Source organism: Balaenoptera ricei, chromosome 4 (assembly GCF_028023285.1).
Source record: "Balaenoptera ricei isolate mBalRic1 chromosome 4, mBalRic1.hap2, whole genome shotgun sequence".
Classification (NCBI taxonomy): domain Eukaryota; kingdom Metazoa; phylum Chordata; class Mammalia; order Artiodactyla; family Balaenopteridae; genus Balaenoptera; species Balaenoptera ricei.
In genome coordinates, this window is record NC_082642.1 from 82,323,750 (window position 1) to 82,341,302 (window position 17,553).

The 17,553-nt window shown below is 38.8% G+C and overlaps 1 protein-coding gene across 14 annotated transcripts in view; it reads left to right on the forward strand.

The window, feature by feature from the left end:
* Positions 1–17,553, forward strand: part of LPP (LIM domain containing preferred translocation partner in lipoma) — a 695,870-nt gene that overhangs the window by 508,985 nt on the left and 169,332 nt on the right. For all 14 annotated transcript variants that reach the window (XM_059920756.1, XM_059920758.1, XM_059920755.1 and 11 more), the window contains one exon: positions 11,836–11,962. In XM_059920756.1, the coding sequence (XP_059776739.1) occupies positions 11,836–11,962 (127 nt within the window). The remainder of the gene's footprint in view (positions 1–11,835; positions 11,963–17,553) is intronic.

Below are 17,553 nucleotides of genomic sequence, written 5' to 3' on the forward strand. Positions count from 1 at the left end.
CCTTCGCTCACTTCTAGTACAGTGCTAATTATCATTTCTTTTTACTGTTTTAAGATTTAGCATTACCCCCCAGCTTGTGTCAGAGATTGATAAAGGAAGTAGTCTTTTGAACAGCAGTTCTACTTCTCTTGCTGAATCATGAAGACATCAAAAGTGGCCCTGTCTCTCTACTTCTTGTGCTCAGTCCATCTACATCAGAATTACCCAGGACGCTTGTTATTGTCTAGGTTGCCATCTTTCTACACAGTAAATACTTCATATTTACAAAACAGAAACAAACTCACAGACATAGAAAACAAACTGATGGAAACCAAAGGGGAAAGGCAGGGGAGGGATAAATTAGGAGTTTGGGATTAGCAGATACAAACTACGATATATAAAATAGATAAACAACAGGGTCCTACTCTATAGCACAGGGAACTATATTCAATATCTTGTAATAAACTAGAAGGGAAACGAATATGAAAAAGAATATATTTACATATATTCAACTGAATCGCTTTGCTGTACACCAGAAATTAACACAACATTGTAAATTAACTATACTTCAATTAAAAAAAAATTGTTGGTATTTGTCCCTTAGGAAATTTCCTTTGATAGTTCAAGACTTCATAATACAAGATTAAATTCTCCTAAACGTAAGTAGATAGGTCATAAAATCCCTCTGAAAAAAAATGTAGATGGGTTGAGAGGCTGAGGCAGTTGTATGATGGTTAAGCATGCACTTTCTGGATTGATGACTGCATTCTGATTCCAAGTCCCCAGGTACTGTCAAGGTGATCTCCGTGCCTCAGTTTTCTCATTTGTAAAATTGGAATCTCTGATCTGATGGGGCTGCTGTGGTGACTAAATGAGTTAACGTATTTTGAACATTGTCTGGTCCTTGCTAAACTATTCAGGATACCTTAATTATTTTCAGTGTCATCAATTATAAATCAATAAATATATAAATTAAATACTTACATATTTCTACCTTTCAGAGTTTATGGAAGGAGATATTCCTTCAATAGAATTACTGTTATTTGAATCAAGGTTGCTGATCAGTTAGAAATATTCAGTGCTGTTGACCTTTAGATTCAGTGTCAGGGCATGATCTATTTCCCCCTCTGCTGCAGTGCTGATGAATGGCACTGAGTCATTCATATTCCCTCATCCACCTTCCTGCCACATTTGAAAGGCAGCCATAGCTCAAATTTGACAGACTGTTTGTGAGCATTTAATACAAGTCATGAGCCCCTATTAAATATTAGCACATGCCATGTATCATCTTAGGTATTACAACGGCCCTGAAATGGAAGCATTCCCTATTCCCTGCCTGCCCCCTGACCCCATTTACAGATGAAGATGCTTATGCTAAGAGAAGTTTAAAAAAACTTGTGAAGTGTTATGCAAAATAAGGGATATAACTTGGTATTTGAACCAGCTTTTTCTGCTTCCAAAGCCCACACTTTCTCCATTACACCACAATCAATATTTCTGAAAGTAAATGGGGCCACATTGGTCTCCAACCTCTGATATAAATAGCATCATGCTTTAATCAGTGAGGTTGACTGTCTTGATTAATCTTTATGACAGATCATATAAGTTTCATATTTCTAAATGAATATATAGAGGCAGCTGTAAATTAGTGGAAAAACACTGAGCTTGGATCAGAAGACTCATGTTTAACTCTTGGCTCTGCCACTTCCTATGGGTGTGATTTTGGCTAAGTCACTTAACATAGTCACTTAACAAACCACTAACGTGGTTTGTTTCTTTGTACAGAAGACACACATTCCTGCCTTGGAAAGTATTAAATAAAATGTAGCGTGCGTGAGTGTTGCCCCAGAGTTCCTTGCTGCCTGTGAAGGAGCGTGGAAATGCAAAGACCTTTCTTCCTTTGCTTCAAGTCCCAATGCAATCTTCTCATCCCCCGTGGCGTGTTTTTGGTATGCCCCAGTCCACTGTAACTTCTCTTTCCTCTAAAATCATATCATCCATTGGAGTATTCATGTGGTATCTATTACTGTGTAGCATATCTTTAAGGATAAGAATAGGCTCTTAATCAGTGCAGGCAGTGAATGATTTACATGGGCCATCTCATTTAACTCATGGGGTAAGTCCTACTGACCCCATTTTATGGTTTATGCAACTAATACTTCGTAAAATGAAGCATCTTGCCCCGAGTCACACTTGCGGTAAGTAGTGGATGTGGGATTTGAATCCAAGCAGGTAGCCAGCCCCTAGAGCCTATACTCTTAAGTGTCTAAACCATACTGATTACCATCAGCAGTCAGTGTTTTGCTTCGTTCTTTATTCCTCCCTCATGTGCCTTGATTTCTTGACTGAATTATAAATTCCTTGAACTGGAATTTCAATTCCAGTAATTGAGATATTGAATACACCTCAGTTATCCTGATGATTGCCATCATGCCTAATGACTAGTATTTGTGGATAACTTAATGTAGATTTCACCGAGGGTACAGTTTTTCACACTGCCTCAGTATCCTGGAAGCAAGGACTTTTGACTCCTTCCTTGTCTTTGTCTCCAGAAGCTAATCTTCCCACCATGTTGAGCTACTTTGATTTGATTTTCACAGGTCAAGCAAAAAACCTTTTCTCTGTTATCCTCATGGACACACTTTGCCTGCCTCCCCGCCAAGGCCCAGAAATCCAGTGTGATCAGTGCATCTGTCAGAGGATGGACTTGTTTGCTGCGGGTGGCATTGTTACTGAACAAAACACATGCCCTTCCTTTGCATCCTAAGCGCCTTGGATTGCTGAGCAAGAACCTTTCTGACTCAAATGAAAACCACCTTGTGTTAGGTGAAATATGGGGAGTTAACCATTTGTTTGCTGGCGTGCATTTCCCACGAAAAACTCAAAAACAGAAATTCACCTCAGCCATGGAAAGTGATGTGCCAAGCGTCACATTTGCATATTAAAACCGAAAACTGATTTGCATGTTATTTCAGTGTCTTGTGTCACGTTCAGGCATCTGTCAAGCCCATTTAGATAGAAACAGCTTGTATAATAGGAAAGTGTTTCTGTGCATATCTGACTGAAAATCTAGGTGCCTTTATTTTTTTCAACAAATTGTCCCCACTTTACATTCTTCTTTTTCATCTGGCTTTGTGTCTGAAAATGCTAAAGAAAAGACTGAAATCCCATGTCTTGTAAAGAATAGTTCTTATTTTTTAAGGGTCATCCATTTTTTACTATATTTAGATAATTTTAAAATATTAAAGAAAAAATTAATATTCCCATCATCCTAACATGAGCTGTTAACATGTTGGTATTTTTTTCTTCCAGTATCTGTTTTTTTATACCTACATAGACACACCTGCTGGCACCCTTACATATATATTTGTATACATTTGGAATTACCAGATAGTACTATTTTAATATCTTTCTGGGTTTTTTTTTTTTTAACATGATAATGACAAGAATTATGAAACAATCTAAATATGTAACAGTAAGGAATTGGTAAAGCCCCAGTGAATTAGAACCATGGTCAAGGCTGGAGCCCTGGTAAGAGAAACTGTAAGATGTCTGGTTGAGGATGGCTTTTCTATGGGACGGTGTATGGAAAGTAGTGCATGGTGGTAACACTTTTCTTCCCAGTGTTGGAGCAACTAGCCCTTTGCATTGTTCCAGGCAATCAAATAAAGATGAAATGTCTTTTCAGTGGAAGTCACTGCCAGGTACTAGTGGAGCACAGCAAAGACCAAGACCTCGTTTTGTTTGAAAACGCAACCTTGAACAACAGTTCATCCTATTCATCAAACTTTTTATGTCTTGAGTCTTGTTGAGGTGAAACCTACCAATGGAAATAATGTCTTGTCATTGTCTTTCCTTTGTTGTATCAGATCCCTTCTGCATAGCACACATAGGCCTAATTAATGGAGCAAAGAAATGCAGGTAGCTTTTAGCTCTCGTGCTGTGGAAATAGCTTCTAGTAGCCTTGTGTAGGAATCATGTATGGTGGTATATAAGAAGGAAGCAAATTGATAGAGATCTTATCACCTGCCACAGAGGCCACTGGCTTTCTCCTTTAAGGAAGGCCTGCCTTCTTGAAGGATGGAAAGTATGGAGAATATGGGAGTATGGAGAGAAGGAGTCATGAAACGAGAACTATGAAGCAGGTTGGTAAGAGATCTTTGCTTTAGCTTCTCCCTGACCCTGAGTATCTGGGACTCCTGCTTCTGACCTTTCCTACCTGCCTACCAGGTGGGAGAGCATATGTGGTTATGCCTTTTTTGCTTGGAGCTCATCTAGGCAGGAACACATAAGGGAGGCTACTTCGTTCTGAATAACCAAACATGAGCTCTGCTTTACTGTTTATCTTTGGTGCCAAAGGCTAAGATGTAGAGAGTTTAACAATTTGGAGAGCCAGCAAAGCATACCTTCACCAAATGTCATGTATTTCAAGGTTTACAATTAAAAAGACTCAGAGGAATTACATCTCTTGCTACAACAATTAATGTGAAATTCAAATAGACTAGACTGAAGTACTTTATCAGCAGATAGAAGAGTGAAGAGTTACTGGAGAGATACTGTTATCTGCACACATTCCACTTCCAAGAAGAAAATCATCTTTGTTAGTGGTTTGTAAGGTGTCCCTTCTGGTAACCACAACTGTCATTTAAACACAATATTATGTTTAATATTTTACACAGCTTCTTCATATGAATTAGATATTAGTATCTTCCAGTTTATAGATGGGAAAGTCTAATAGAGAAACAAAACCCTTGGGGAACTGAAATGGTGCCCTAGCTGTCAGGGCCAGAAATAAGCATGCTCCAAGCGAGGCACTCTTAAGGCTACCCTGATACTTTGGGGACTGGTGGGGTGCTCATGGAGAGAAGCCACTACCTCTCAGCTCAGCCTACGTTACCATAATTCTCTGGTGTGCAAACACCACAGCCCCTAGGTGGACACCCAGCGCTTTCCCCTGGCTGCGGTGACATCCAGCAACTCCCCCAGGCTGTCATTCAGAATCATCAGTCCTTGGCTATGACTCCAAATTTGGCCTAAGAAGGGTGATTTAGGGACATCCATTCATGGCATGAGAAAGGGAGTATGAAAAACGGGTTGTAAGAAAACAAACCTTTTGAAAGTTGAAGACTAAAACTGGCATAAAATCAAACTTTTAAAGTCAGATTTTCTGGAATGTCTTCTTTGTGCCCTTAACCATTCATTCTCCAAGAAAATGGACCTTAGGAATAGAAGAACTAAGCACATGCCTTTCTGCTCCCATGCAGCTGTGAGGAATGTTCATTGGTGGGTTTCTAATCGTTAATAAGTGGTTCTCCTCCTCCCCCTTCCTCCTCTGAGACCCATTGCTTTCAACCTGAAGCAGGGTGGGTGCCCAGCACATCTTCTGCCTTTGGCCTGAAGCGGAGTGCTCCTTCCACTGAACAGTGAGACGTTGAGCATAGAGTGTGATAATTCAGTGAGAGTCAGAAAGGAGAAGCAGCGTCAGGAAATTGCAAACTGCAAACTTGACACAGTTAAATAAGGGGAGAGAAAAAGAACGAAAATATCAGAAATATATTTTTTCTGGCAGGCTTTCAGCTCAAAATGGGGCTAATTCTACCGTTTGAAAGAAGATAATTTCAGTGTTTCTTTTTTCAAGAACACGTAATTGAAGTTATTTTCCCTCTGCGAGAAGGAACCTCTTGTACATCATTGCAAATGGACAAGAAAAATGAGAAGCTCTGGTACCTAGAGTGATAGAGTATTCATTATCATGTAATCCCTCTGAATATCTTGGCTGCCTTTTCCCAGTGTTGTATCTGCCTGGGCGGTGCTTTTCTGGTAAGGTTCAGATTTGCTCTAAGTTCCAGTTACCTAGCACTCTGTAACTAGGAAATCAACAGCAGGTAAGGACTCATGGGAGAAAAATGGCCCATGGCGAGGTCAATATCAGAGTAACCCAGAAGGCTGATGTGATGACAGATTAGGTAGCCATTTTGTAATATGGATCCTTAACACATATATTTAATTAGTTAAGTTGGTGGTAACAAAGATTCAAGGAGGTGGGTGTTCTCCTAGGTGTCTTTGCTGTTTGCACCATAGTGTAGGCTGTTTACCATGCTTCCTTTTCTCTTTAGGAGGGACAATTCTGCTTTCCCCACCCAAGGAAGGGTGGTGGTAGGAAAGGGTGGTTAACCTTTGTATGTTCTTGATTTCATGCCCCATGTGTAGTGAAAGTTCTGTAGGCTGCAGAAACCCTGTGACCTGCCAGCTGCTTACTCAGATTCAGAATGCTGAATGAAGTTCTAGATTGTTTCAGGGGATGCTGACAAGTGGTTTAAGTCCTCATGTAAATGGAAATCTCTATAATAATGAGGTCTCCACTTGCTCAGCCTGTCTGTTTTTATAAACTACAAAGTTGCCATAAATATGAATACCTGTGATTTCACTATAAATATCTGTAAATATCTGCATATTACGGGTTCAAAAATGTGATAGAGTTAAAAATCAAAGGAATCTTTGAAAACACCATTTTACGCATAAACATACCAAGGCTCAGGGAATAGAAATGATTTGATCCAAATGACTGGACAAGTTAAAGGCAGAACTAAGATTAGAGAGATAAATAGGTCTTTTGACTTAATAGGTTCTGATGTAAGAAAATACAAAACACTTCAAATACCATGAAGTGTTAATATAAGTATGATGGATACTGTTATTTGTGCTATTCTTAATCCGACAGAGTTTTTTTGCTCACCAAGCAGATTCTGTCCATATGCATTTTGTTTGCAGAAACAGTCCTTATTTTTGCACAGTCTCATCCATAACCTTTACCAGGGGCCTAGGATCCAAATTTGGCTGTGGTATTCATATTAGGCCTTCTCCAGAATGATAATCAGCTGGGCCCCTAGCAAGAAAAGAACCATGGCAGAGAAGAGCCTGCTGTAGATACTTGGATATTTTCTGTTTCCTGACACTTTGTGTCAGGAAAAAAAAATTATTTTTTCACATCTGAGGAAAAAATCTTCATTGTAGAAAAAGGAAAGTATAAATAAAAGGAATATAAACCACTGCCCATCACTTTTAACCATTAATCTCTGAGCATATTGCTTTCCAGTCTCCCTTCTGTAACAGTTTGAGGCAAGCCAGCCTGGTCAGTGGATGGCTCTCCTCCAGGAGTGAGCTCCTTTTTCCTATGCCTCATATGGCTGTATCTAACTGCAAGGGAGAATGGAAAATAGTCTAGCTGAGTGCTCAGAAGGAAGGGGAAACACATTTTGGTGAGCAGTTAGCAAATTTACATAGTACATATCAGAGTTCTTTTAAAGCATATTAACCATTAAATTGCTCAGAAATGCCATGATGTCTGGTTGCACTTTTTTAAGTCATCATTGGCTTTGGGTTTGAGATATTCACCAATAGGCATATTTCAGAAGCATGACTTTAGTAAAGTCAGCCCACCATTTTACATCTCCTAAAGATTATCTGTTGCCTAAAACAGTCTTGACTTTGACCACAACCCATTTTTCTCTAGCCTCATCCTAGCTCTGTTCTCCCTCTATTTCTTAACATTTTTGCTAATATTCATGTTCTTGTGTACGTACTGTTCTTGGAATATCTTTACTTTTTTTCTCTTTCTTTTTTCCTTTTCTTCTTTCTTTCTTTCTCTCTCTCTCTCCCTCCTTCCTTCCTTTCTCTCTCTCTCTCTCTGTCTCTCTCTCTCTCCCTCTTTCTCTCTCTCTCTCTTTCTTTCTTCCTTTCTTTCATCTGGTGAAATCCAGTTTATCCTTCAATATCAAACTAAGTGGTCACCTCCTTTCTGTCAGTGTTCTGTTATCTCAGAACACTGAATTCATACCTGTGTTTTTGTACTTACACTTTACTGTAATTACCTATTTTCATGTCTCTCTCTTCCTAAACTGAGTTGTCAGAGGCAGGAATCCTGAATAATTTGACTTTATAATGATAGTGCTTAGTACTTGGCATTTCCTTAGGAAAAGTATGTTCAGAGAATTTTGAAGGAATTCTCTGAAATTTATTTCCCAGTAATTTCATCCGTGGGTCATATAATGTTTTTTTTTTCTTTTTTTGCCTTTACTAGGAGGTCCAGGCATTTCAAAGAATGCACATATTAGTGATTAATATTGATACTTATAAGAATGTCTTTTACTTAGAAAAGGCTAGAGGCTGTGTTTATATTTGTTGTGCAGTGCTTTTGTTTCACTATTTAGCAGTAAGCCTCCACTCTGGAAAACATCTTTGCTTATTAGATAATACAATCAGTATTTTAAAATCCAAATGACTATAGTGATAGAGCTGGAAGGCTTGGAAATAACAATATCGGAATCCAGCGAGGCATTGAAGTGGAGCCAAAACACGGCCAACTCAGCCTACCTAGTCTCAGTCAGGGCTCTGCTGGCTTTCAGGGCTGGTACTGCACACAGCATTGCTCAGTTATCTTTTCTGAGCCTCAATTTCCTCATCCATAAAATAGGGTGATATATCACACAGGGCTGTTGTATAAACATTTGAGATGACATATGTGAAAGCAGGCACTTTGAAAAGGGTCATACAGATACAAGGAACTGTTATTATGTCACAATGAATATACTGCTGATGCTATTCATATTTCTACTTCTGAAGAAATAAAAAACAAAATAATATATCACATCCCCTGCCAGCCCTCCCTCACCCCCCACTTATAAATTTTCAATTGTGTTTTATTGCCCAGACACAATTTTAGAAGCTGCTTATTTAAAAATGATTTGGACACAATTATTAATTTTTCCTAGGATGTGTTGAGTCCTAAGCACTCCCGGGGGAGAGAAATTGAAAGGGATCTCTTCATCCCAGTGAGAAAGTGCTAAACTACTACTTACGAGACTTGAACGCTGAAGAAAGTCCTGAACTCTATTTTCCTGGGTGTGAGAGACAACTGGGAAGAACTTGACTTTTTACCACTATGTATTCCACAGATGTTGAGTATTACCCACTGGAGATGGGGGCAGTGGGGAGTTCTCTAGCCAAATAAGGTCCAGAAACACTGGAAGAGATGATCTCCTGGGGTCTTTATGCAGAAGGAATACCAGGAATCCAAGATCAGCAATATTTGAGATTAGAATCTAAAAGAAAAGAGCCTTTCCAAACTTCAGAAACAGTATCACAAGCAAATAGGAAGGAGTATTTGTAGAATAAAAGGTATAATATAAGTATTGTTTCTTAAAATCTGTGAAATACTGACAAGGTAAGTACTTTGAAATTAGGCCTCTGCTTGAAATTTAAGTGCTAAAGGTAGAATCTCAATTACTGGCTCCGATTTACAGAGGACAGACTTGGCTTTCTTGCTGCCTTTGTTTATATGAAAAGGGAAGCCGGCAGATTTTAGGGCCAAACAATAATAAATTGTGTCCATTCCCTGAGGGTTCACCCTAAGACTGGAAGCAGGAATTATCAGATTTTCTCTACTAGTTGTTGATTTAAATTAAAACAGCCACAACCATTAATATTTCATACTTTTCTAGCACTTTCTCTATGGAAAGCAATGTTTGATTGGAAAAGAATACGTAGAATTTAGAGTCAGGTAATACCAAATTTGGGGCTCAAGTTCTCTCTTAATTGCAAACCTGCAAAAAAAAAGTTGTAGATAATTTTCCTATCTCGTCTTCAATGTTGTCACCTGAACTGGGATAGTCCCCTCCCTCAGAGGCAGGCTGGGGGATCTAGAGTCCCTTTGTTGCCATGGCTTGAAAGTAGTTAAGCTCTATTTAGCATGAAATGCAAGCTGTCTCATCTTAATTCTCACAAAGACTGTGAGGTAGCATTGCAAGCCCATTTTACAGAGGGGGGTCTCAAGTTCAGACAGGTTCACAAGCTCACCTCATTAAATCTGTCTCCAACCACAATGCCACTGACACACCATATATCCCTTCACTATCTCTGGCCACAATAATTTTATGTTCTTATATGAATATTTCTGTAAAATTTTCTTGAAAGTTGATAGCATATATGAGCAATTTGAAGTTTAATTATACTAGCAAATCACTCCTCCAATGTTTATATCTGCATACACTCCCCCCAGTATAGTGTGCTTTATGGAACTGATGATCATTTGTGTCTGTCTTTCACCCTCACTAGACTCCAGTCCTTTCAAAGGCAAAGACTGTGTCAAATACGTCTTTGTGTTCCTCCCTGATGCTTGCAGAGGGTACACAAAATAGGCACTGTAAGAACGTGTGCATAAACTAATAAGCAAAACAAATGTGAATGAGTCAAGAACTTCTTTAACCCTCACACTAACTCAATGGGGCAGGCATTATTTGAAGTTTAGAGGAGGCCCTGAGATTAATGTTTAGGACAAATGAGTGAATCTAGGATGGGCTCTTGTCCTGGCTTTATCCTAATTAGCCCTGCCCTATCTTTTTGGGTGTCAATTTCTTTACCTCACAATGAGTAGATTGAGGTAATGATCCTGCAGATGCCAGATGAGAGATAATTAGAGAGAAAAGGCCAAATAGGTACCCATCAACAAATTCACATATGTTTAGAAGGCATTTCATGCCCTAGCCATAACACAAGTAATTAATACCCTTCTTAGTTGTTGAAATGATGCTGGTAATAATAATGAAACTTTTGTACAAGGATTTGTTCTTCACAGGATTTTCACATCCAAGAACTCATTTGGTATAGTGAAGATAACGGGTGAATGAATATGCAGCTTCAAGTCTTGTTGAACTGATTCTTGTAAGCTATTCATGAAAGGAGAAACTCTTGGTCAACAATTTTAAGAGTGCATAAAGATCAAGGCAGTACATTCCCAATCTCAGCTCTTTCCATTTGCCATGGGGAATATCATCACCGATATTTCTAAACCTTTAACAGTCTTTTTATTTTTAATACTTTGAAGATACTGGGGTGTAATATCGGAAGTGGTCAAAGTTATAATGTAGGCAAAGGAAAATATAACAAATTCCCTCTTATTTACATAGCACCAGCTATTTTACATCTGGCCTCTGGTCTTTCTTCTTTCTTTACGTACTTTAGATGCTTGGTTGATCACCTCAAGTGTTCTTTCACCTGACATTTTATTCCCTTGCATTGCTTTAATTCAGGCACATCCGCCTATTTAACACCAATCCAGTGTTTACTACTGCTGATTTACCTCCTCATTTGATATCTGGTTGTTTGCAGTGCAGGGGTGGTCTGGTGGGGTGGGGCAGGGAGGTTACTCAACCTCCTTAACTGGAACACAAGGCCCTTCACTTTGTGGACCCCATGTACCCATTAATATTCATCTCTTTTCTTATCTCAAACTTTATACATAGGAGTTCCTTATGCCACCTGGCTTCTTCCTCACCTGAATGTAAAAAAAACTTCAATGTTTATGATTCCTCTCCTTTAGCTGAATAAATCCTAGTCTGTGCTGGCACCTCTCCTCTGGAATTCTTCCTCTCCGGACAGTGGGAGTCCCCTTTGTGCTCTGATTGTGCACTTTCTACAGTTGCTTTATCTTTAATTACTAGGGTGCCTATACCTCTTACTTGACTGTAAGCTCTGTAAGGGAAGAGACTCAGTTTCTTCATCTTTTTTTGTAAATCTACAACTGGCACATAGTGACTGCTTAGCAATTGTTGAATGAAATAGAGTCCTATTCTTTGTAAACATGGATTTCTAAGCCTGATAGATGGCTCATCTATATAAGGCAAGTGAATAAAGAAGTGCCCCCAAGGTCAGACACTGACTAGCTGATAAAACCAGTTCTAAACCCAGGCCTCCTAATAGCCCCATCCAGTGCTTTTTCCTCTACAGTGCAAACACTACCTGATTGCCTTGGTTGAGTCTAGGTTGCACTTAAAGGACTCTGTGTTTTCTGCCTTTCAGAGTGGACAAACAGGATCCATGGGGCCTCCGGCTGTCCCCTCCTCATTCCGCCCTGAAGATGAGCTCGAGCATCTGACCAAGAAGATGCTGTATGACATGGAAAATCCACCCGCCGATGAATACTTTGGTGAGTGGGGTCTAGGGCTGAGTTCTGAAGTAAAGGTTCTGTTCTGTTTTCCTTAATTAGTAATTAGGAATAGTACCGGCTCCACTGGTAAAAGCTTTGAGTCTGGATGCGTTGGAGTTGGTATGCACGTACACACACCTGAGTGTTCTGGAAATTGCTTTGTGAGACTGCCGTAAATGTGATGTCTGTTTAGCTTGGACTAAAATTTCAGGGGTAATGCAGAGTTTCTTGAATACAAATTTGATTTTAAAAGTTAATTTTTGACAATTTATTAGCTTCTTATTAGGCAGAAATAGGGTTTCTGTGTGGGTTCAGGCCTCTCACTGATCTAAATGTTCATTTACAAAATGTGGAATCGGGTAGTATCTAAACTTTGTGCTTTCAATCCTTTCCCTATTTAGGAAAAGTTGTTCCCTTTGTATTTTTTTTAACTTCTCCTCTCTCCAAACCTGTGAATAATTATCAGTGGTTAATCATCCAGTCCATTCGTGTGATGTGAATTTATGAATTATACGCCAAGTATGAGGTGTTAAAGATACATAACCTATCCTCAGGGAGGTTGGAATTATTTAGAAAAGATAAGAAAAACAAACAATTGCTAATCTAGGTAGAAAGTTATGAGGCATAAGAGAAGCTTAGGTCGGGCTTCCCTGGTGGCGCAGTGGTTGAGAATCTGCCTGCTAATGCAGGGGACATGGGTTCAAGCCCTGGTCTGGGAAGATCCCACATGCCGCAGAGCAACTAGGCCCATGAGCCACAACTACTGAGCCTGCACGTCAGGAGCCTGTGCTCCGCAGCAAGAGAGGCCACGATAGTGATAGTGAGAGGCCCGTGCACCGCGATGAAGAGTGGCCTCCGCTTGCCGCAACTAGAGAAAGACCCAACACAGCCAAAAATAAAAATAAATAAATTAATTAATTAATTAAAAAAAAAAAAAAAGTCTGCTGGCCCCTGAATCAAGTCCCTCGCACTAAGGTATTACAGTTAAAAAAAAAAAAGAGAAGCTTAGGTCAAATGTTACAAAATGTAAAAGCTCTATTCATCGAGAACATCGGGAATGCTTTTGAGAAGAATTGGTGGTTCTTGAACGTGGACTCAAAGCAGTGCCTTTCAGATTTTCTGTTTTCTCGCTAATCTGTTGGAGACCAATATTTCCATAGAGTACAAGTAAAATTAGTTACTAAGAAAATGAAATAAACAGAATACAAAATGGAAGACTGAGTTTCACCATTATTAGATTTAACAGGAATAAATTACTCTATTAAATTGCTATCATATTTTCTAAATACTGTCTGTGTCTGTACTTGTCTCATTGCAGAGTGTCTTAGTCAGACAGGAATCTGTAGATCATTCTGAGTAGCACTGCTTTTCGGGCATCTGGAGAGAGGATATTACATTTGGGGAGCAGTTGGGAGCAAAGGCATAGAGGTGGAAAAATTGCACAGGACTTTTACTTCTTCAAATACTTCCTACTTTCATGTCTTCCCACTTGCTTCCTATTTGGGAATATGTAATGACAGGTAAACTGAGGGCATAAAGCCACATCATAAATGCATTGGGTTAAAATATGAAAAACGTGACATTTCTTTGTATGCAGGAGACAGTGTAGCTTAGCTAAAAGAGCACAGTAGTGGGGATAAAGAGTTCTGGTTCTGGTTCCTTTTCTGCCTTTTACCAGCTAAGCAATATTGGCCCGTTCCTCAACTGCCTCAACCCCATTTCCTACCTTGGTGAATCATAGGTGTGAAGCAAATGTGCTTTAGCGTTTCTTGCATAGTAAGTTCTCTGTAGAAACAGCATTAATGCAGAGAAGTACACAAAGCTAAAAGTTAAATGTAAGTTGATAGAGATTAGCACAAATGCATAGAGAATAGTTAAAAAAAAGTCTCTAGTTATATTAAAATATACTAAAAGTATATCATGCTCTTGTCATTGACATGGGACAAGGGCTTATATTGGAGCCTAAGGTAACTTTTTTCAAAAGCTTATTAAGAGTGAAAAATAAGGCCTCTGTATTAAGGTATACCAAACACAAAAAGCTAACATACCAAATATATATGCTTCAATTTTCACAACAACAAAATAGATAGCAATAAAAAACATTGAACATAGATAGTAACTGTGTTAATGAGTATATGTTAATCGCTCTGGGAGATTAATTAAATATTATCTTTGCCTTCAAGAACTATCCTAGCTCTACTACTCACTAGTTTAGACAACTTGAACAAATTGCTTATTCTCTACATCTTTTTGTTTTGCTTTATCTATAATGTGGAAATAATGGCTAGTTTATACTTTTATAGTGAGTACTGAATGAAATATTTATAGAAAGCACTTAGCCAAGTTCTTGGCATGTAGAATATGCTCAATAATCAAAGTTATCCCGTGCTTTACTAAAGAAAACAAGATATGCCCATTAAAAAGCCATTAATAATACATGATTTAAACTGAAGTTCCTAGCAAAAATAGAACATATGTCACCAATTGGTAAATAATCATTGCCAAATGAGTATTACAAACCATGAGAGAGAATGTGGAATAATGATTAAGTTTTATTGGGTGCTTACAATATGGCAGCACTGTTATACAGTATGTACTTCATTAAGAATTAACTCATTTCATCCTTACAGAAAAAAATATAACCCTGTGAAGTAAATGCTATTATTATTTCCAGATTAGGAAATCAAGGCACAGAAATGTTAAGTAATCTGCCCAATACCAACAGCTAATAAGTTGCAGGACTGGATTAGAATCCAAACTCCAGGTCTATACATTTTTTTTTTCTTCTAAAACTTTTTCCACAGCTTTATTGAAGTAAACAAAGTCACATAGTTAACGTATACAATTTGGTGGGTTTGGATGTATGTGTGCGCTTATATTTGCCGTCACCACAACCCAGGTAATAAACATATCCTTCGCTTCCAAAGTTTAGTCTGGATATGTAGGAAGGGTTTTACGGAGGAGATCAGCTTTGGACAGATGGAAAATAAGGGAAGGGCATTCTCTTCTAAGTAGATAGAATGAATAAAATATAAATTGAGGCCAAGATTATTTAAGGAAAATTACTTTATATGGCAGATATCCACCAAGGGCCTATTATGTGCAGGCTACTGTGCTAGGTAGGTGTTGGAGATATGTGGAGCTAGGGAGACGTGGGTCTTACCTTTAAAGGAGCTTATAGTCTTAAGAGAGGATGTGTACAATGTTGTGGTGTTTAATCCTAACACAAGGCAGAAAGCGACAAGTAACTTATTTGAAGTTCAGCCAAAGCACTTTGAGAAATGAGAAGAAAGGAGAGAGAACATTATGAGGCAGGAATGGAAAAGTGTTTGTGGAGTGGATAGCCTTTGGGTTGTTTTTAAAATTATGGTAATAGAGATTTGGAAGTGCGATGATAGTAGAGAAGTGATGTCATTTCTGAGGAGTAGAATTTTAACATAATAGGGAATAAAATCATTGGAGTGAAGCACCCATGTGGGAAGGAACAAATTTTGGGAAATAAGGTAGGGGAGGTAGGCTGGGACCAGTGGCCTAAAGACTAAGGACTTTATCTTATATAATGAGTGCTGCACGTTGAGATCAAAGGTTATGGGAACTGTTTCATGAAATGTGGTTAAGAATGTGGGTTCCAAAGCCAGAATGCCTTGGTTTGAATGCCAGCTCTACCTCTCACTGGCTAGATAAAAGCAGGAAGCAAAGGATGAGTTAACAGAACTATGGTTTACTGTTCTACTCAAACATTAAACATTTCCCGAACATGTTTTGCATGCCTGCTGCTGTGTGCAAGGGACACCAAGCAGAGTCTCTGCCCTCAGGGGATTCACAAGTTCTGGGAAGGACAGGAGAGAGGCAGGCATGTAAGGAATGTCTGTGCAGCAAGGGGTGCAGCACTGTGTTGGGTCTGCCTGAGACACTAGGTGAGCATAGAAGACAGAGTTAAGTCTGAAGATGAGAGAAGGAGGCTACATAATAATGTGTTCGCAACAGAAGGGCCTAACCCAAGGGAGATGAAGAAGAGTCATCTCTTGTTCTCTATCAGAATTTTACCTGAGTTCCATTCTGGGCTGGAAATAGCATTGCTAATCACCACCTTAAAAGAACTTTTCACTCTTGCGTTAACGTGCCCAGCCCCACCTCAACCCCCTCACTTTTTCTATCACTTTGCCTATGTAATGCTGGAATTTTCATTGACACTATAGCTGATTTGCTGAAGGTCATTAAACGCTTTCATGTCAAAGATCTCCTACTAGATTATGAGCTGCACCAGTGAGTGAGAGGGAACAAAATGTAAATAAATGGTGTCAATGGAATAGATTCCCCTGTGGTCATGTTCATTTTTTTCTGTGCAGCCCCTATTTTCTTTTTTCCTTGAGTGGAATAATTCACAAATATATTTGTGTTTTGTTTTTCATTATGGAGTTTCCCATTACTCTTAGCAGTTTTTCTTTGTTTAAAGAACTATAATTATGGCATGCTTGAAAGTAGGGGAGGAATATCAAAATATCACCCCGCAGGTGACTTAAGTCAAAGGAGAAAAGATACCTTCACAAATAGAGAGTTTGGAAACTTTCTTAATCCAAGTGATGAAACTTAGCATCACCAATAATGGGACAAACTGACATGTGCCAGCTGATATGATGTAGTAGAAAGTACACAACATCACCTGTGTAATATAGTCTTGCTGAAATATTTAACCTGAAATCCAACCATTAGGAAGTAGACAAATCCACATGATGTGCCATTTTTCAAGACAATTGTCCTGAATTCTTTTAAAATGTCAAGATTAAAGAAAATGAAAAAAAGACATGCCATTCAAATGCAAGGCATGCGTCTTGATTGAATCTGGATCAAAAAACAAAGTATTTAGGGCAAGTTTAGAGAAATTTAAATATGAACTATATATTAGATAATACATCAATGTTAATTTTGTGGGTATAGTAATGGCATTGTGGTTATATAAGATAATGTCCTTGTTTTTAGGAGCAAAATGTTGAAGTATTTAGGGTAAAGTGTCATTATGTCAGCAACTTATTTTGAAACAAGATAGATAGATGTAGAGATATTATGAGGAGGGCAGAATCACTTCAGATTATAACAATAAGAGATACTATAACTGCAAAGCTACAAAGGATACCCTTTCTCCCCCCCAGGAGTATTGAAGCCTATCACAAATGAATTATCTTTTATTTTTGTACGTGCCGCATGGCATACGGGATCTTAGTTCTCCAACCAAGGATCGAACCTGCACCCCCTGCAGTGGAAGCGCCAAGCCCTAACCACTGGACCGCCAGGGAAGTCCCACAAATGAATCATCTTAACACTCCCTTCTTGGGCGGGAGAAGTAGAGAGTCATTCCTATATCTTGTAAACTTGACTGTTTTAAAATTTCCCTTTCTTGTGTATCTGTTTCTTTATTTTCTACTGGACACATACCCTTTCTGCTGTTGGTGAGATGATAACCATTGTGGTGGAGATGATGAAAGCTATATTTACTTAAACCTCTACAAGTTTAAAAAGCCTACTCCCAGTCATGGTCTGACTCATATATCTGGCCATGAAGTTTTCATTTCTCTGATGAGGAAACAGAGATT